Source organism: Schistocerca nitens, chromosome 8, assembly GCF_023898315.1.
Source record: "Schistocerca nitens isolate TAMUIC-IGC-003100 chromosome 8, iqSchNite1.1, whole genome shotgun sequence".
In the NCBI taxonomy this organism is placed as follows: Eukaryota; Metazoa; Arthropoda; class Insecta; order Orthoptera; family Acrididae; genus Schistocerca; species Schistocerca nitens.
Genome location: NC_064621.1, coordinates 337,907,405 through 337,929,529, shown reverse-complemented (window position 1 = coordinate 337,929,529; position 22,125 = coordinate 337,907,405). Strand labels below are relative to the sequence as shown.

Below are 22,125 nucleotides of genomic sequence, written 5' to 3'. Positions count from 1 at the left end.
ATAGTTGAAAATATACCCTGTAAATCAAGTCCTAGCGGCTGGGCATGGATGAAATGACTCAGATTAGCGTTGTACAGTATTTCAGTTGTGGACCTGTAATTAAAGTTCATTCGGGTGGACTAATTTTTGCTTAATAGTTCGCCTAAGACCTAATCTCCTTCGAAGGTAGGGCCAGTCAATCGTAGCTGACGTTGTCATAATATCGATAGTATTTCTATGAGATCAGACATGTTTCTTAATCAAAGGATTGAGCGGCAGAATTGGGTGTGTCTAATTTGTTTCCCCGCCATATCGACTGGATTGCAATTGTTTCGATTTCACGAACAGGGAGAGATGACGTTTGCGCTGTTCGAAACAAAATGCGGCTACATGGTGAGAAATTGCGTAGTGTGTATTTTATCTACAGGAGACAGAAAATGATGATACCTGTCATATGATTTTTGGTGAGTTCTTCTGAAAATGATAAATTCAGTAAACTCATGAGCATCTGGCTCGATTCAAATTATCAATGTCACTCGACGCTCTCCGTCATAGGCTGAACAAATCTTTGATTTCCTGCTTCATGTAACTTGTAAGTATGAAAATAGCGGATGGACGAGTACCGTAGCGGTCGCACCAAGTAGGTTAAGTGGTCCTGTTCCGTGTTATGACCTCTGTGTGTAAGTGGTCGGGATACTGGAAGGAACATCGAGTGACAGCGACAAATGGGTTTGAACAAGGCACGTGCTTGGATAGCCAAATGCTTCAGTGACTGCTCGAAAAAAGCAGGGAATGTGTGTGCACGCCAAAGTCCAAGCACAAATTTCAAATTGTCATTTCCGATGCACGGTTCTCACATACGATGTCGCGTTTTATGTAAACCTATAATAAATATGGTCTCTTGTAAATGAACTTAGTTAACATAAAACCAAAATCACTTGATTGAGTGTGCCGGCCGCGGTGGCCGAGCGTTTCTATGCGCTTCAGTCCGGAACCGCGCGACTGCTAAGGTCGCAGGCTCGAATCCTGCCTCGGGCATGGATGTGTGTGATGTCCTTAGGTTAGTTAGGTTTAACTAGCTCTGAGTCTAGGAGACTGATGACCTCAAATGTTAAGTCCCATAGTGCTTAGAGCCATTTGAACTTGATTGAGTCTAGATTTTTTGTTAATACTTTGCTAGATCTTACGCTGCATAGCTTACATGCTGATTCCTATCTTCACTGAATGATCATAAACGTGTTGTGCTTTAACTCGTTTTTGAAATCAATTTGTAGATGTTCAACATTTTAATTTCTTCGTCCGTCGCTTTTACAATTAAGAATCCACAGATCATTAGAAACGGACTTAGTAGCATTAAGAGCCGCCTCGCCATTTAGGAACGGTAGTACTGGCAAGCAAATTAGACATTTTAATATTTTCATTTACGGGATGGGCCACTGAGAGAAATTTTTGGGAGTTCGAAGCGAAAAATTTGTTCATGTTGCAGGCAAACTCAGATTTATAGGGAACGCATTTGGCAATGACGACTCGACCACACTCTTCGAAATTGTGGAGGTAGCTGTGATAAAACACAGGGAGCGAAATATTATTTACTGGGTACTTGTACAGAAACCAGACAACAGTCACAAGAGTCGAAGGACATGAAAGAGAAGCAGTAGTTGAGAATGGAGTGAGACAGGGTTGTAGGCAATCCCCAATTTTATTCAATCTTTACACTGATCAATCAGTAACGGAAATTAAGAAGAAATTTGAAAAGCGAATTAAAGTTCAAGGATAGGAGATAAAAACTTTGTCATTTGCCATTGATACTGTAATTCTATCAGAAGTGGCAGACTTGTAATGGAAAATATGTTGAAAAGAGGTTGAAAAGATGAACATCAACAAAAGTAAAACAAGGTAATGGGATGTAGTCGAAATAAATCAGATGCTGTTGAGGGTATTAGATTAGGAGACAAAATTAGGAGACAAAACACTGAAATTAGTAGAGGAGCTTTGCTATTTGGGCAGTAAAATAATTGATGATGGCTGAAGACCAGCAATAACAAGGAAAACCTTTCAGAAAAAGATGAATTTGTTAACATCTAATATAAATTTAAGTGTCTGGAAGTCTGTCTTGAAGTTATTTGACTTGGTGTGTAGCACTGTATGGAAATGAAATATGGGCAATAAGCAGTTCCAATAAAAAGAGAATAGAACCTATGGAAACGTGGTGTTATGGAAGGGTGCTGAATATTAGATGGGTAGGCCTATATAGGATTACTAATGAAAAGGTAACGAATCAAATTGGCACAAAAGAAATTTATGACACATATTGACTAGAAGAAGAGCTGAAATGATAAGACATGTAACGAATAGTCAATTCGACAATGCAAGGAAATGGAAGGTTGTGTGGGAAGGGTTGTAAAAATTATAGAGGGAAATCAGGGCTTGACTACAAAGTGAGTTCAGGTGTATGGAGGCTAGACTGCTCTGGAGAGCCACATCAAATGAGTCTTTAGACTGAAGACCACAATGAAAACATTTGCTAGAGTGTATAAGGGACCTCAGGTGAACATGGAGGTGAGGGACCATAAAATCACAGAATCATGTACACTAGCAGCAGTGAACAAAAATATTAGTGTGTGAAGCTGTTTTTATTATATTTACTAACTGGACTAAATAAATCATTATTGTTGATTGAACTACACTAATACTAGTGAGAGATTTTACTGCAAAAACACAGTCAATAACTTTGGAAGATCAGAATCCAGTCAATAATTATCAGTATCTAATGATTTTTGTGTAGTTTTTCACCCTAGCCCTTTTGATAAATTTCAGATTAAAAAAAAAAATCTTGTTTTGGAGTAAACACTAGACATATGTTCCAAATATTGTAGCATTGTGTTTGTCTAAAATATTATGGCTCAGATCATGAAACATGTTTTGTACCTTAATTCAGCCCCCTACTCACCCCTGTATCTCCCTCTGCAGTGATATATGTCTCTTGACAACAGTGAAGTTTCTGTTGGTAAATCTGATCTTCTGTCTATTTAAGAAGCATGTTAACTTCTTATACTACTCATTCATTTGTGTAGCACAAGCTTTCTGAACTCAGGTCAGTTAACATTGTCCAGATACAAGATGTAGCGTACTTATTAATGTTCACTAATGATGTTTCCACTTCTCAATTAACTGTGTATTTTTTCGTTTCAGGGTGGATATCCAGCAAAACTGAAAAAAGTCCTCATTGTCACCGCGCCATTGTGGTTTAAGGCTCCATTCAAGATCCTCAGGTTATTTGTCAGGGAGAAACTCAGAGACAGGGTGTATACAGTAAATATACCACAGGTGAGTGTTGTATTCTCATTTATTTATTTATTCACCTAGAGATCATTTTTCAATGATATAGGTTTTGTCATCATAAAACAATGAAAGTAAGTAGCTCAGAAATGTACATACACACAGAATATGTATGTATATTTTATGAGAATAGGACAGGTGGTTGGCCATGGCTTTTGCCTGAAGCAATTTAGAAAAACCACAGAAAACTTATGTCAGGATGACTGGACAGAGCAAACTCCAGCCTACTCTATGTAAAGTCAGTGTCCTGACAAATGTGCTATCCCATTTGATTGGTTGCTATTGCCACCCAAGACTAATTGTGTCAAAAACTTAAGGATAGTGTCACAGGCTGATACTGTCACCAGCTGGCTGCCACATCAGGCAGCAACATTTTATGTAGAGGGAATTTGTCATTTCATTAAGAGGGATGTGAAATGCTTAATTCTGAGTAGTGATTATGAGCAACGTAATACTGAGATAATATAACAAGCCATACTTTAAACATAATGGAATTTTACTTTGGATTTCCAGACCGACTGTTACAGTTTGTAAACAATAACTGAAGTCTACAAATTTATTCTTTGCACCTGTTTACTTGATAATTTTAGGCAATTCTAATTTTGATATGCTAAGTTAAAAAATGTTAAGGGTTTCTCCTCTATAATATAAAGTTTTCTCACAAAGTAATGATGAAGATCCAAAAAATACATAGAAACACATACATAAAAAACTTCATTAAAAATCATGATAAAATAATGAATTTGTAATATTATAATGAAGTATTATGTTCTTCAGGTGTAATGCAAAAGCATAAATATTAATGTCACTTCTTTCTCCACCTCAAGTTTCAATTTCAGTTTCTCTGTGCGCCAAGGACACGCCCTGTAGCAGTAGTCAGCTATTATACTGACATCCCTCAGTCCTGGTATTCCCATTCCATTTGGTTAATGTTTTGATGGAACATTTCTCCCTGATCCCCACAATCAGCAGCTATATTTTCTAGACTGTAGCTGATGCGAAAGTCCAGAAAATGAAGTTTCAAGCTTATTGAAGCATCCAATACTTTAAAGTTATCCAGTGTGTTCCTTACTAATTCTTGTAAGCAGAGTCTTTGTAGTTGCCAAGAAACTTGTTGACAACTTGTTTAAAGGTTACGCAAGATGAAATTTAAGTTTCAGTAATTTTGTCTTCAAATGTTTCATCTGTCATTAGTTTAACATCAGAAGTGACAGGAATGTTTGTCGTAGATGTATTAGAAGTGCTCAGGAGAATTACTATAACCACTTCAAGCAATGAAATTTGTAAAAGCACTCACCAGACAATTTATCACTCATTGCTAAATTTTGTGCAAAAAATGATATGTAAAACAAAAATATGGGCCTCGACATTACAATATCAGTGAAATATTTAGATAGCTGTAATACAGACTATAAAATTAAACTTTTTGTAGCTTGTTACATCGCAGTCCTTCACAAAACAATACTGACATCATTATAATGATTAAATAGCTAATTTTGCATACCTCACAGAAATGCTAAATTTGTATTTGTTGTAACGTTGTACAAATGCAATATCAAGAGTAACACCAACCAAGTTTTATTCTGGTTCCACGTGAAAAGATCCGCAATAACACTGAATGAAGTATAGAACAGTACAAAGTCTCATAACTATAGAATACACCAATATACAGTCTCAAATGTCAGCATAAAATAAAAAAAAAAGTAAACAGAAGTGAGGCCAAGGGTCTGGCACACCAGGCATGTACTGGGCTGTTGTCCACACACCAGAGCACTTGCAATGTTGTCTGTTCAGGTTACGAGGCACTCTTTCTAGGTCGGCCTTTGAAGCACTTGTATCATGCACTGTTTGATTATGCGAGGTCACAATATAGGGGTTACAACACTCCTTCTCCCTTGAAGAAAAGTGTTCAATGTGGAGCTGTCCATGTCTTCATCAGTAGGTGACAACTGAGGAGCAGGTATCATTCTGTGACTGAAATGTCGTGGGTGTGAACTGGTATGGCACCTACTCCCCCATAAGAGGCCATAAGGGAGCACTGGTGATGGTGGTGATGTATCTATGTCCACATGCAGCCAGACACACAGTGATGGAGACAGGAGAGAAGATGGCAGCAGCGACAAGGGCTGCAGACATGGAGGTTGGCCACTGGTGACTGTTCCACCCAGTGGCAGCAGCAGCAGCCTGAGCAAAGACAGCACCAGAGGGGGTGAATGTGTGGACCATGCTGTGTGGACCAGCACAGATGGTGGAGGCAGTTTCAGGGGCAGAGAACTCTCTGGTGTGCTGTTGTTCATGCGTTGACAGAGCTCAGAGATATTTGTAGTGTTATGACACCAAGCTGAGGTGCACACGGTGCAGCATCAGTGGACCACCACTGGTATCCACTGAGGGTACCAGCCAAACCCATAGGCCCAGACGATGTGGCCCAGATGGAATCACTGTGAGTTGGGTGCGGCAGGTGGCCAGGTATTGGCTGGAGCAGATGAAGTGGGGGCTAGCAGCCGTGAAGCGGCTCTGCTGGGCTATGATCGCTTACTGGATTGAATGTATCTGAAAGCAAGAACCTTTTGAGGGCTTCCCTAGCAGAAGATTGAGTGATTTATTTTTTTCACCTGGGTTTTGAATATACCTACCAGCCACTCTGCCTCTCCATTGGACTGGGAATGAAAGGGAGGGTCCGTAACTTCAAAATTTTGAGATACAAACTGTGGGCCATTATTCGTCACAAGCATATACGGCAAGCTTTCTAAAGAAAAATCTTTAAGAGTGTCGTGACCATAGCTGCCGTGGGCATGGACAGGCAACAAACCACATAACGAAATTTTGAGGAAGTGTCAACTACTGCAATCCGAAAAGAGCTAAGGTACAGACCTGCAAAATTACCATGAATACATGTCAGGGGTGTAGCGGGGTGGGCTGCTGGCAATGAGAGGCCCATCGTGCCACTTGATGGGTGATGCACTGCAGGCAGGCTGTCATAACAATTGTGATCTCATTGTCAATACCGAGCCAAAACTTGTGGTGGTGGGCCAGAATTTTGTACAAGAAACATCCCAATGGTCCTGGTGGAGAAGGCACATGACATGACTCTGCAGTGTGGATGGGATCACAACACTGGGTACCAATTCTTCAGTAGCCAACAGCAACACACCATCAAAAACTGAGAGGCAATGACAGAGAATAATAATAGTTATGTGAAGTATCAGACACTCAGCATCTGGTCAGCCATGGTGGTAAAATTGAACAACCTGATGTAAAATGGGGTTTGCCATGACAGACGCTGAAACCCAATAACTGATAATGGGAAAACCATCCACGGTGTTTTGGACCTTGACATCTAATTAGAAACACAACAGTTCATCCTGATCGAATGCTGTGTCAGGGCCAGTCAGCTATGGAGAAAGAACATATGTGTGTTGTATTGTGGGTCAGAAATGAATCTCATAGTTAAAGAGTGGCAAAAACAGGGCCCAACATTACAGGCGATGGGCTACTTTGTCCAGTGAAGATGCTGAAGGATTGAAAAGAGAAACCAGATGTTTGTGATCAGTAATCAAACAACGCTTAGAACTGTATAAGAAAACATGAAATTTCTTGAGTGCATACACAATAGCAAGGGCTCCTTTTTCTATCAGTGAAGAGTGCTGTTGCAGCTGATTCGGAATTTAGGAATCACACAATAGTGCATTCAGAACAATCATTTGTGCCTGAGAATAGCCCCAAGGCCATACTGATAGGCACCTGTGACCAAAACAAGGCATTGGCCTGTTTGGAAAGTAACTAAACAAGGTGCTGAGTGTAATTTTAATTTTAATAGGGTAACAGTATGCTTGAAGGTGGGCAGCCAGTGAAAGTGAACATCTTTACACAAGAGAGCATGAAGCAGCTGGGCCAGTGTAGCTGCACGAGAAAGAAATTTATGGTAGCACACAATCTTTTTGAGAAACTTAGGATGCGTCGAAGCTGTAATGGCATCAACATGCTGGCATAAAGGCTTGACACCAGCATGCAAGATTTGAAAACGAAGATAGATGGTAGATGGCAGAAAAAACTGTAATTTTCCCAGGTTACGTTTCAATCCAATGGCCTGTAGCACAGTGAACAAGGCACAGAGGTTCTGCAAATGTTTATCCATTGAGGAACCTGAGACCACAGTATCATCCTGCTAGTTAACACATTGTTGCATGGAGGTCATGAGTTACTCCAAAAATCATTGGAAAATGTGACGGGTGCTAGCCACGTCAAATAATGGGCACTGGTGGTAATGTAATTCAAAGGGGGTATTCACTATGAGGACACATTTGGAATAGTTGTCCAAAGGCAGTTGTAAGAAGGCTTCTGACATGTCTAGTTTGGAAAAATATTGGCCCATGGAAAGTCATGCTAAGAGTTCATCCTGACAGTGTAAAGGATAGGTATCAGTAATAGACTGTGGATTGACACACATTTTAAAATCACCACAGAGCCAAAAATTGCTGTTATGTTTTTGGACAATTACCACATTCAGATCTCGGGGGGGGGGGGGGGGGGCAAAAAATCAAAACGAGAATTGGTACCTGGAATGTCAGAACTCTGCTACAAGCAGGAAAACTAGAAAACCTTAAAAGAGAGATGGAAAAGAATCATATGGACCTCGTAGGAGTTGCTGAGGTAAGATGGAATGGACATGGAGAGTTGCAGTCAGATGAATATGTATTCTACTACTCAGGAGGAGAAGTAAAAGGAATTAATGGAGTAGGAATGATTATGACAAAGGAATTGGCTAAATGTGTGGAATATGTAGACTATGAAAATGACCGGGTTATTGGTGTAAGGCTGAAAGGAGCACAAAAAAGATTTTTCAGAACATGATGACCAAATTGTAGAGGAAACGTACAATGTAATAGAGAGAATAATGGACAAAAATAAAGAATGCTGCAAAATAGTAATGGGAGACTGGAACGCCATTGTGGGAGAAGGGAAAGAGGGAAACATAGTAGGCAGTCATGGCCTTGGAAAGAGAAATGACAGAGGTGAATGGTTAATTGACTTCTGCAGGGAAAGGCAGCTGATAGCGGCAAACACATGGTTCAAGAACCATAAGGGGAGGCTCTACACTTGGAAATCACCAGGGGATAAATACAGAAACCAAATCAATTTTATACTGGTAGAAGAAAGATACAGGAATGGAATCAAGAAGGTGCACACATTACCAGGTGCAGATATTAATAGTGACCACAACGTACTTATGGCAGAAATAGAAATAAGAATGAAAAAACTGAAAAAGGCGACAATGGTGAAGAAGTGGGATTTAGAGAAGATAAGGTCCAACAAAGAGCAAATTACAGAAATGCTGTCTCGAGACTTTCTAAACACATTACTGGAATATGCTGAAAGAAGGAATCATTAAAGCAGGACAGCAAAATATAGGATATGTAAAAGGGAAAAAGTCAAAAAAAAACCATGGGTCACACAAGAAATGATTTCCAAGATGCAGCAGAGAAGAAAATTGAAAAATAAGAACACTGAAGATGCAAGAAACATATACCGAATGTTAAATAACGAACTGTGAAGAGAAACAGAGCAGGCTAGGAAAAAATGGCTAAAAGAGGAATGTGATGAAATTGAAGAACTGGACAGGAAGGGAAGATACGACTTACTATACAACAGAGTAAAGACTATGACATGGGAACAAAACAGAGCAGGAAGTGCTACTATGGAAATTTTGAGTAAAGACGAAGAGGTAGTGTACAAAGATCGTGACGATGTCCTCCAGAGATGGGAAGAATATATAAAAGAGCTATATGACACAAATAGCAAACCAGAAACTCTGGAACTTGAATCACACAACAGTGTAAGTGATGAAGAGAAAGGACCGACCATCATAATGGAAGAAGTAAAGTCTGCCATTGCTGCAATGAAAAATGGCAAAGCAGTAGGTACAGATACAATACCGGGAGAAATACTAAAATGCTTGAACCACAATGGAATAAGAGAAATATTGAGGTTATGTAATAAAATGTATGGCAGTGGTGAATGGCCTGAGGACTTTTTGACAACAGTAATGATTCCATTACCGAAAAAACAAGGAACAAAGAAATGCAGCGAGCACAGGACAATCAGCCTCATTTCACATGCAGCCAAAGTGATGTTAAGAATAATTAATAAAAGACTTGAAAAAGTAATAGAGGAGAATCTCGGCGAGGAGCAGTTTGGCTTTAGACGGAATACGGGCACCAGAGATGCAATAGGGCTCCTACGAATGTTGGAAGAAAGGTTTATTGAAAAAGGAAGAGACCTATATATGTGCTTCATCGATTTAGAAAAGGCATTTGACAATGTGGTTTGGGACAAGCTGGCGACTATTATGAGGGAAAAGAGAGTGGACTGGAAAACCAGAAGATTTATAAACTCATTATACCTTAATCAAAAAGTTTCAGTTAAAGTGAGAGGAGAAAGTACAAACTGGATCGTACTAGGGAAAGGAGTAAGACAAGGATGCTGTTTATCACCTACTCTTTTCAACCTGTACTTGGAAAATATGATTGACCAATGCTCATTAGATGACAAAGGAGTAGAAATTGGGGACGAAGAGTGGGGTGCTTGAGATTTGCTGATGACATGGTCCTTCTAGCCACGGGGGAAAAAGAATTACAGGATTTGGTGGACACCATTGCAACTAACGGAAAAAATATGGAATGAAAATTAACACAAATAAAACAAAAGTATTGGCAATAGGAGGAAATAAGGAAATAAAAATTGTGCTGAATGGAGAAACACTAGAACAGGTGCAAAATTTTAAGTATCTTGGAATCAGGATAGACACTGACTGGAAGTGCACCACAGAAATTAAAACAAGGATAGCAATGGCAAAAGAGGTGTTTTATTAGAAAAGGAGAATCTTCTGCAGCGGTCTGGACAGAGAACTCAGAAAGAGACTCATAAAATGTCTTGTATGGAGTGTTTTTCTATATGGCGCTGAAACATGGACTATGAGGAAAAAAGACAGAGAAAGGCTGGAGGCTTTTGAGATCTGGACATGGCAGAAGATGGAAAAAATAAGTTGGATGGACAGAGTAAAAAATGAAGAGGTACTGAGAAGAGTGGGAGAGAAAAGACAGTTACTAGATGACGGACTGATAAAAACAGTTTTAGAAGGTTATGTAGAAGGGAAAAGGAAGCGAGGAAGGAAGAGATTCCAGATACTGGATGACATGATGGACGGTACAACATACAGCAGCCTTAAGAAGGAAGCAATGGATCGCAGAAAATGGAGAGGCAAAGGACCTGCTAATATAGCAGATAACTGATGATGATGATGATGACCAGTGGAATAGACCATTCACTAGAAGAGACAGGTGTGATAACACCCAAAGATCTAAGCTGATCTAGCTCCAATTTCACTTGCTCCCATAAAGCTGTTGAGTCTGGCTGGCATGAAAATACTGGGATGCGCCATTGGTTTCATTGTGATGTTAGCTTTGAAATTGGTAGCACAACCTAAACCTTTCAAACACAGGGAGGAATATTCCAAGGAGAGCACATCCAGTTGTTGATGCAGAACTTGATCTGATACCAGGTGTACTTCATCAGAAACAGAGAACCCAAAAATTTTGAAGGCATCTAACCCAAATAAAGCTTTTAGTGGTGGCACCACCCACTACTAGAAAGATCAAAGGCTGAACAATTGCTTTGTACATTGTGGAAGTCAAAAACCATACCAATATGGGTATTTTTTGTTTGTTGTAACTCACCAACTGATGAGAAATGGAGGACAATGTTGTCGATCCAAGCTCAACATACATTTGAGAATTTAACAAAGTCACTGCTACATCAGTGTCCACTTGCATTTCTAACATCTTGTCTATCACATGTACTTCAATTACAGTTTGTTTAGTTTGTTTGGGGTGCCATCACTTGGGAAACTCTGTTCACATCCACATTCATGTCTAGTGAAAAGGTTGAGAGCTGCATAGATGCAATATGTACCCCCCCCCCCCCTTTTTTCCTTTCCAATGGGTGCTTATTGCCCATCACACTGGGAATGAAGCCTGCTGATTTTGATCAAAACAATAACAGCACAGTGCAAGAGGAACATGTGGCTGCTGTTGTGATGATGACTGCAGTTGCTGCTGCTGCTGCTGCTGCTGCTGCTGCTTAGCGTGGCACTGCCCCATGTGGCATGGAGGCCATGACGTCATCTTCCCCCCATGAGCTAATCCAACGATGGCCGAGAAGGAGAGGAAGCAGTGGTGGCTACTTCACACCATGCTTCTGTCTGATTTCCTGCTCCATAAATACCTCAAAAGATTGAGCAGTGTTCAGAATGTTTGTGAGAGAGGGATTTTCAGATTGTAAAGCCTGTTCATGAACTTCTCTATCAGGGGCCAGACATATCATAGAATCAAAACCATCGAATCAGCATGTGAGTCCCTGTGTGCCTCAGTAACAAACTGCAACAGCTAAGCTCATGAAGTTCTACTGCCTAAGCTCTGTACAACTGTTGTAGCTGCTTTTGACAACAATAGAACTCAATGTTAGTAGCAGTAACATGAGAACATTTGCAATGATAATTACAGAGCAAGATACATTTCATCAAAAGAAGGACTGGCAGGAGCTAGCTCACACAAATTGGGATTGGCGACTCCAAAAGCTTGAAAATGTTGCCAAAGGCATTTTTAATATGCGTCCCAATCTCCCACAGAAACTTCACACGGAGGAAACAGTGGGGCTTGTGTCAGCGATGGTGGAACCTTGCGTGTAAATGAAACTGCCAAATAGCTTAGTGCCACAGAGAGAGCTTGTTGGTGAGAGCTCGATGTTGTTCAACAATAGATTGAAGAAGATCTTTGACTGCCTTGTTGGCTGTATATCGAACTAAAAAAACTTAACACATGGAGCAGAATCCCATTCTCATCGCCAGCTTTGTTGTAATGTTGTACAAACACAATATCAGAATTAACACCAACCATCTTTTGTTCTGTGTCCACATGAAGAGTTCCACAATAACACTGAATGAAGTATAAAATAGTACAAATTCTCATAACTATAGCCTACATCAATATACAGTCGCAAATGTGAGCATACAATAAACAATAAATAAAAGAGGCTGAGGCCCAGTGTGCCTGGTTTATATCGGACTGTTGTGCACACAGCACAATGCTTGCTGCACCATCTGTGCAGGTTGTGAGGCAAGCTCTCTAGGCCAGCCGTGGAGGCACTTGGATAGTGCGCTGTTGGTTACACATGCTCATACTACAGGGTTACAACAGTTCCTTGTGCAACAGTTACTTATTCTTATTTTTAGATTTCCCTAATTTACCCATTCATCAGACTTGTTCCCAAATTACTCTTTCCTGTTTCTTAATGTCAAAAGATAGTTTGGACTGGGGAAATTTTCATCAAATGAAGGCGTTATTGTTGCTGTAAATTAGTATCATACAGGCTTGGGTACAATTTTTTTCTGTGAATCTAAAATAAGGGATCTTGCTACACTTTTGTAGATCAGAAATGGAGAAAGGAGGAGTTGACACATTCATCAGGAACTGTCATAAATTTAAGAACATAGACATTCATAAATTTTGCCTAGAACAGCATATGGAAGCATGCGCAACAGAATTAGAATTTCACAAAAAATCCTTCATAATATTAAGTGTATATCGAGCACCTGCAGGTAACTTTAATCTGTTTGTAAACCACCTTGAAGCTGTACTGGCCCATTTAACAACCAAAAACAAAGAAATAGTGGTTACTGGTGATTTCAATGTAGATTTCCTTAAAGACTCTTCCAATAAGAACTTTGAGTTGGTAACACTACCATTCAACTTAATTCCCACTGTAAAGTTCCCCACTAGGATAGCCACTTGCTCACAAACAGCCATTGATAATATCTTTATAGAAAAGTCCAATGAACAAAATTATATTACAAAACCAGTAGTCAATGGCCTCTCAGACCATGACATGCAGTTCCTTCTGTTAAATGTTAATACTGAACAGGATATAAAATCTGTTAAATCTGAGCTCAAGAGGGTAATCAGTAAGCCAAAAATTGATTATTTTAGGACACTCCTCGGAGACATTCACTGGACTGATGTTTACAGTGCTCATGGCATGAATGAAAAATATAACATTTTTGCTAATAAAGTGCTTACCTTATTCGAACACTGCTTTCCCCCAAAACTTACCAAGGTTAGAGCAAAGTCTACAAAGAAGCCATGGATTACTCGAGGAATAGGGGTATCTTGTAAAACAAAAAGAAAACTGTATGTGTCAATCCGAAACATTTCCAATGTTGATGCTATAGCACATTATAAGAAATACTGCAAAATATTAAAGACTGTAATACGGATGTCAAAGCAAATATATTACAAGGAAAAGATAGTCATATCAGATAACAAAATAAAGAGAATATGGGATATAGTGAAGGAGGAGACCGGTAGAACCAGACATGAAGACGAACAAATAGCATTAAGAGTAAATGATACATTGGTGACAGATATGTATAGTGTTGCAGAACTTTTTAACAAACATTTTATAACTGTTACTGAAAAGATGGGGTTGTCAGGTTTGGTAGATGCTGCTATGGATTACCTTAGACCAGACATTTCAAGTAACTTCCATAATATGAATTTGACCCTCACTACCCCAACAGAAATAATGTCCATCATAAAATCTTTAAAATCAAAAACATCTAGTGGGTATGATGAAATATCAACAAAGTTAATTAAAGAATGTGATTCTGAGCTAAGTAACATATTAAGCTATCTGTGTAACCAGTCGTTTATCAGTGGAATATTTCCTGAATGGCTGAAATATGCTGAAGTTAAGCCACTGTTTAAGAAGGGAGATAAAGAAATAGCATCAAATTTCCATCCAATTTCACTGTTGCCAGCATTCTCAAAAATTTTCGAAAAAGTAATGTACAGTCGTCTTTATAACCATCTTATCTCAAATAACATACTGTCAAAGTCACAGTTTGGATTTCTAAAAGGTTCTGATATTGAGAAGGCTATCTACACTTACAGTGAAAATGTGCTTAATTCATTAGACAAAAAATTGCTGGCAACTGGTATAGTTTGTGATCTGTGTAACAGGAAATGCTGCAAAATGGTTCAAATCTTATATCTCTGGCAGGAAACATGGGGTGTTATTAGGAAAGAGACATGTATCAAGATATCAGGCATCATCCAACTGGAAACTAATTACATGTGGGGTCCCACAAGGTTCCATTTTGGGGCCCTTACTTTTTCTTGTGTATATCAATGACCTTTCATCAGTAACATTACCAGATGCCAAGTTTGTTTTGTTTGCCGATGATACAAACATTGCAATAAATAGCAAATCAAGTGTAGTCTTAGAAAGATCAGCCAATAAAATATTTGTGGACCTTAATCACTGGTTCCTAGCCAATTCTTTGTCACTAAACTTTGAAAAAACACACTACATGCAGTTCAGAACTTGTAAGGGGTGTCCCAAGAGTATATGTCTAACATACGATGACAAGAAGATAGAAGAAGTGGACAGTGTTAAATTCTTGGGATTACAGCTTGATAATAAATTCAACTGGGAGGAGCACACCACAGAACTGCTGAAGCGTCTTAACAAATCTCTGTTTGCAATGCGAATTTTGTCAGACATAGGGGATATAAAAATGAAAAAGCTGGCATACTATGCTTACTTTCATTCCATAATGTCATATGAGATTCGTGAAATCCTCTCGGGTGATCAGCCGAGTAAAGGCGTCGTCTTCTCGCAACGTTTCGAGGGGTTTCGTACCCATCATCTTCGCTTGAAGATGATGGGTACGAAACCCCTCGAAACGTTGCGAGAAGACGACGCCTTTACTCGGCTGATCACCCGAGAAGATTTCACGAATGGAATACGCCGAGAAAGTCTCAAATCACATTCATATGAGATTATTTTTTGGGGTAATTCATCAAGCCAAGCTAAAGTTTTCCGGGCACAAAAACGTGCAGTAAGAGTTATATGTGGTGTGAACTCAAGAACATCCTGCAGAAGCCTGTTTAGGGAACTAGGGATACTAACTACTGCTTCCCAATATATTTATTCCTTAATGAAATTTGTCATTAAAAATATATCACTTTTTCAAACCAACAGCTCAATTCATGGAATCAATACTAGAAGTAAGAATAATCTTCACAAGGATTTAAAGTCACTTAGTCTTGTACAAAAAGGTGTGCATTATTCAGGAACACACATTTTCAATAAATTGCCAGCAGCCATAAAAAGCTTAACAACCAATGAAATTCAGTTTAAGAGAAGCCTAAAGGATTTATTGGTGGCCAACTCCTTCTACTCCATTGATGAATTTCTTAGTAAAACCAACTGATTTGTATATAAGTACAACATAACTTCTGCACAATTTCAGTGCAGTAATGTGTTCATTGAAAATTTGTGTGTGTGTGTGTGTGTGTGTGTGTGTGTGTGTGTGTGTGTGTGTGTGTGTAAGTATAATCTAACTTCTGCACCATTTCAGTGCAGTAATGTGTTCATTGTAAATAAGTATTACAGTAGTTGTATTACATGTTTATTACCTTATAAATAAATAAAAAACTTTTTTATTTTAAATTCAGTGCATTGGTATTTGTAAAATGACTCTTAGTGTTCATTAAAAAATGACGATCATTCCACTTGGGACCTGTGGAATGGTACATTAGCTTATTTGTTTTAGTTGTAAATATTTGTCATGTATTGTTGTTTTTCTGACATGTTCCACATCCTGGAGGACCTCCTCACTACGGATCATTTGGAATGAAAGTAAATCTAATCTAATCTACTCTACACCAATTCCATCAAATTCAGTGGAGGCTATGTTGAGATGTTTGGGGCTAGAGGGAAGGACAGAAAAGTTACTTACCATACCGTATTGTTTTAACACACATAACAGAACACTCTACTGTTTGAACCTGGTTGTCATGACACTCCTGGTTGTGAGTGCAAAATAAGCTTTCTGAGCAGGATTATGTGATATACCATTGGTAGTAAAAGTATATAGCTGTCATAAAGATATCTCTGTCTGCTATAACTATTACTGTCTCCTAATTGTTTTAGATAATGTAGTGGTGATGTTCTGTTGGCTTAGCCGTGCTAATAAATAAAAACCCTCACGATTGCATTAAGCACATTTCAGGTGTGTGTGTTTTTTCAGTTCCTTTTAAAAATCTAATATGCACTGAAAGAACTTAGATATAGTGCTTTTCTTAAACTGCTGATTTCACTACCTTTTATTCTTCACCTGGGCTTAAAACAGGTCTCTGTCAGTTACAAGTGATAATTTTGGGATAGAAGACTGTACAACTACTACTGATTTTAATTTCTCTTCAGTGGAAGGAGAGTGTAGTCTGCCTTAATTTCATCCACTGTCATTGCAATTAATTTACATTTATTTCAGATAAAAAACAGTATTTTTAATTTTAAAACTATGGTGACATACAGGTGGAAACCATTGGGAACATACAAGCAAATCACTGAAATCTTTGAGCAAAATCAACTGCCTTACTGATAGGCCACAGCAAGCAGAACAGATGGCCCATTACTTACACTTAAACAGTACCTTTGTGCTGTGTTGTTTTGTTGACGATTGCACAGTGCAGCAAAGTCATTGTGTTTATGAAACATAAATGCTGTTCATCATGAGGGAAATGATCTATCAGTACAATTATTTAACATTAGAATCAAACTGAGCAGCTGTCTTAAGTACTAATAGCTATTCCACAGCAACTTTGCATGATTCAACCATCACAGAGCATGTAGCATTTTTCACAGTCACTGGCTTTTCACAATGTTTCTCTTCTATACCATCCACAAGTAATACAGTAATGTCATTTTGGATTTGTGCAAAAGAAGAAAAATAGGTACTTCACATAGGTGAAACTGATATGCAGGGTAATTGTACACTGAAGCACCAAAGAAGCTGGTATAGGCATGCTTATTCAAATTAAGAAATATGTAAACAGGCAGAATATGGCGCTGCGGATGGCAATGCGGATATAAGATAACAAGTGTCTGGTGCAATTGTTAGATCAGTTACAGCCGCTGCAATGGCAGGTTATTAAGATTTAAGTGAGTTTGAATGTGGTGCTAGAGTCAGCGCACAAGCGATGGGACACAGGATCTCCGAGGTCGCGATGAATTGGGGATTTTCCCGTATGGCTATTTCACGAGTGTACCTTGTATATCAGGAATATGGTAAAACATCAAATCTCTGATGTCGCTATGGCCAGAAAAAGATCCCGGGACCAATGACAACTGAAGAGAACCATTCAACATGAGAGAAGTGCAACACTTCCACAAATTGCTGCAGATTTCAATGCTGGGCCATCAACAATTGTTAGCGTGTGAACTGTTCAATAAAATATCATCGATATGGGCTTTCGGAGCTGAAGGCCCACTCGTGTACCCTTGATGACTGCATGACACAAAGCTTTATGCCTCGCCTGGGCCCGTCAACACCAACATTGGACTGTTGATGACTGGAAACTTGTTGTCTGGTCGGACGAGTCTCGTTTGAAATTGTATCAAGTGGATGGACATGTACAGGTATTGAGACAACCTCATGAATCTGTGGACCCTGCATGTCAGCAGGGGACTGTTCATGGTGGTGGAAGCTCTGTAATAGTGTGGCGCATGTGCAGTTGGAGTGATATGGAATGCTTTATACATCTAGATATGACTTTGACAGGTGACACATACGTAAGCATCTTGTCTGATCACCTGCATCTATTCATGTCCATTGTGTATCCCGATGGACTTGGGCAATTCCAGTAGGACAATAAGACACCCCAAATGTCCAGGACTGTTTCAGAGTGGCTCCAGCAAACAAAACTGCTGGCCACCAAACTTCCCAAACATGAACAGTATTGAGCATATCTTGGATGCCTTACAATGTGCTGTTCAGAAGACACCTCCATCCCCTTGTATTCTTATGGATTTATTGACAGCTCTGCAGAATTCATGGTGTCGGATCCCTCCAGCACTACCTCAGACATTAGTTGAGTCCATGCCATGTCATGTTGTGGCAATTCTGTGTGCTCGTGAGGGCTCTATATGGTATTAGGCAGGTTTACCAATTTCTTTTGCTCTTCAGTGTAATTAAACTTTCACTACCTGAGCCACTGTAGATGGAAAACTTTTCATGTTCTGAATACTCAACTTTATAGGACTGATGTTCAGACTGTGCACGACAGGAATTGTGTTGTTAGTAGCGTTAGTGTTGTGACATGCCGACAGGTGTCAGCATTGGTACAGCAACATAGGGTTGAAACATGAGCATTGGCATGTGTTGTAGTTGCAGACAGTCAACATGGGTCTGGACAAGGTGAGCGGGGCCTCACTCATTAAGCTATTTATCAAAACAACAGCAGTAGTGCTGTTACTCCTCCTGAGTATCAACACATTAAAGGAATACGAAGAGGTCCTCTTTTTGCAGCAGGGTTGAAGGACACAATTCAGAAGTTTGAGTTAGCTAATTAACTGATAATCTGAAAATTGCTCCTGGGAGAGCCAATGGCCAATTGTGCCACAAAGTGTTGAAAAGTTTACTGTTGCCATGAATAAGAATGCTGGATGCAATGTGCATTCTTCAAGCAGGGCATGAGCTGTTGGTACAACAGCTGAATATTCCATGGTCCACTGTTCGAAAACGCCTTAAACAGTTGTGAAGTGCTACCTGTACAAACTTCCATGCTGTCATGGGTGCAGATGGCCATCACATAGAGCAATGTTTGTAACCTGGAACATCAACATGGTACACAATTAACAAATGTTACCCTCTCATGTGCAAATTAAAATGTTTCTTTCAATAGTTTACTCACTATGTTTTTTCAATAGTTTACTCACTATTTCCCTTCCACATATTGTTACAAATGTTTTCACAAAGTTGCAGTGTCCTAAGATCACTCCTTATTCATGGGAGCTATCAAGTAATGAAAGTTTCATTATAACAACGCTGTACTTACATGAGGATAGAATCAGAGTGTTTGTGAAGTTTGGAAGGTAGGAGATCAGATACGGGCAGAAGTAAAGTTATGAGGACTGGTTGTGAGTAGTTCTTGAGCAACTCAGTCTGTTGTGTGCTTGTCCATGAAAGGCAAAGTTCCTGGAGTTCAAGTACTGGTTCAGCAGACACTTTTAATTTGTCAGGAAGTTTGAAAGATAGAATCATTTTTCACAATGTCTACTACAAAGGCTCGAAGGTTTGATGTTGAGTGAACAGTGTGCCCATTAAAACAGTATAATTTTATGGGTCTGTCATGTTGTCATTTTTTCTCCACTCTCTCTTTAAAATACACCCAACAATTACAATCTGAATATTGTCAGTGGAGAGATGGAATTTCATGGTTTGATGTGTTTCTGCACACACTGTTATAGGTCATCCATTACAGCAAAGTAGATCATGCTACAGTTTGGTCATGGTTATTTCAAGACTCCAAGCTTTGCTGCACTAATAATCTTTGTGGACTGTGTTGAGTGAGCATGTGCTGTGTATTGTGGAGTAGCAGTATGGATTCAGAAGTGAGTGATGATGTTCTCTATGCTCTTCATTAGATATGAAATGCTGGGTAGTGGCAGAGTTGGAGTGCACAGCAGATGGAAATGAAACTGATAGTTTGTTTACCATTGTACTTGTCAATCCATTTTTGGGCAGATTGTATTTATGTACAATTTGGTGTATGGCCTTATAATAAGTACCAGATCTTTAACTGAACTGAAGAGTGCCATGTGTTTTAGTAGGAGTTTTCATATACGTAGTGTTGCATCTTTATATTTTTAGGTGAAATGTTTCAGACATAGTGGAGATGACATAAACTTTTTAAAGATTTTCATATCTTGTTTGGATGAGACATGTAGTGTTCAGTTCCCCTACTAAAATTCTACAGAGAATTAGTTCAGATAAATATCTATCTACTACAGAGACAGCAAATTGTTAAATTTCCTCAACTACATCTTGTTTTGCTGCATCATTTATAACATACATAGAGCTTTATCGTTTATTGTCTACATCCTTTCACCACCACCACCACCACCACCACTACCACAACCCCAACCATACTTCCACCATCCAAAATATGGTGGTATCCTCATTGTCCATGACCAGTTGCGATGTCAACAACAATGGAAAAAATTTAAACATGATACTCTTCTTCTCTGTCACGATTTCACATGTCGTGTTGATCCAAACTGTTGTTTTCTATTTATGTTTGTTACAGTTCCAAAATTGTGAACATTAGTTTTTCTTATTGCTACTGAAATCCAGAAGTTTTTCAGAGGGTATTTTAATTAAAATAGTAGTGTATATTTATACATGTTGATCATAGTTATGAATAAATGTTCTGTATTTCAGCTAACAATCCATATACCTCGGGATTCTTTGCCTTCTGGTCTCGGAGGCACGCTGGACATTGATCATGGTGCATGGCTTCTACATTGTGTCAAATCCATGACAAACCGACATGGCAGTGACCTTTGCGATGTTGCAACAGAACCAAGCATCATGGCTGCCCTGCCTAATGGCTCTACAGGAGCACATGATTCGGTAAGATAAGTAATTCCTTCTGTCCTTTGTTCAGTGTGTAATGTACATATGCAGATGAACATAAATACTCTTGAGATACAGCTCTTTGTTTAGTATAAAGATTGAAACTTCAGGATTAAAACAAGAAACTTAAAATGATGAAAGGTAACCAGTTGCATGAAACTGATTGAAATGCAATACTTAGAAATATGTATCCTCACTGAAATAACTTTTGGCCATTAAAATTGCAACACCTCTACATGGCTTGCAACAAATGTTGAACTGACATGATGTGTGCTATCTACTTGGATATGCAAACGATTAGCATTTCAGTGTAATCTTAAAAAGTAGGTTGGAGTAACATAATTAACATACTGTAAATAAGCAGGTTTCTCATGCAAAAAGCAAGTTGAATGTTGCTTGTTTGTGAGTACACTATGTTACGCTTCACGTATGGAGGATAAATGTCTACAAGCATGTGTTGGAATTCAACAGTGGCAGGATGGTGACATATCAGAACTGCAATTTAACTATGTCTACATATATATGACTGCTCTCTGCAATTTACACCTAAGTGCATGGTAGAGGGTTCATAGAATCACTTTTGGACAGTATATTGATCATTCCACTCTCGAATAGCACATGGGAAAAATAAACACCTGGTCATTTCTCCTAATGTAGGTGTGAGTAGTTTTGATTCCATGACTGACATGCAAATGTGGACCAATGGGTTCAGGAGAGCCCTACTCAACATTATGCAAGGTCTCAAGAGCCTCACATGATTAGCACCCCAGAGAATAGACATATTATCCTCTCAGCTGTGCAATATTGTACAGCTATGTCACTGTCCCCCCCCTCCAATGAACCGTGGACCTTGCCGTTGGTGGGGAGGCTTGCATGCCTCAACAATACAGATAGCTGTACCGTAGGTGCAGCCACAATGGAGTGGTATCTGTTGAGAGGCCAGACAAACGTGTAGTTCCTGAAGAGGGGCAGCAGCCTTTTCAGTAGTTGCAGGGGCAACAGTCTGGATGATTGACTGATCTGGCCTTGTAACACTAACCAAAATGGCCTTGCTGTTTTGGTATTGCGAACGGCTGAAAGCAAGGGGAAACTACAGCCGTAATTTTTCCCGAGGGCATGCAGCTTTACTGTATGATTAAATGATGATGGCGTGCTCTTGGGTAAAATATTCCGGAGGTAAAATAGTCCCCCATTCGGATCTCCGGGCAGGGACTACTCAAGTGGACATTGTTATCAGGAGAAAGAAAACTGGTGTTCTACGGATCGGA

General features: G+C 39.3%; 1 protein-coding gene across 2 annotated transcripts in view; it reads left to right on the top strand.

Annotated features, from left to right (window-relative positions):
* The window catches only part of LOC126198672 (tyrosine-protein phosphatase non-receptor type 9), an 870,239-nt gene that overhangs the window by 790,818 nt on the left and 57,296 nt on the right, over nucleotides 1-22,125 (top strand). For both annotated transcript variants that reach the window (XM_049935163.1, XM_049935164.1), the window contains exons 5-6: nucleotides 3,172-3,306; nucleotides 20,663-20,854. In XM_049935163.1, coding sequence (XP_049791120.1) covers nucleotides 3,172-3,306; nucleotides 20,663-20,854 — 327 coding nt within the window. The remainder of the gene's footprint in view (nucleotides 1-3,171; nucleotides 3,307-20,662; nucleotides 20,855-22,125) is intronic.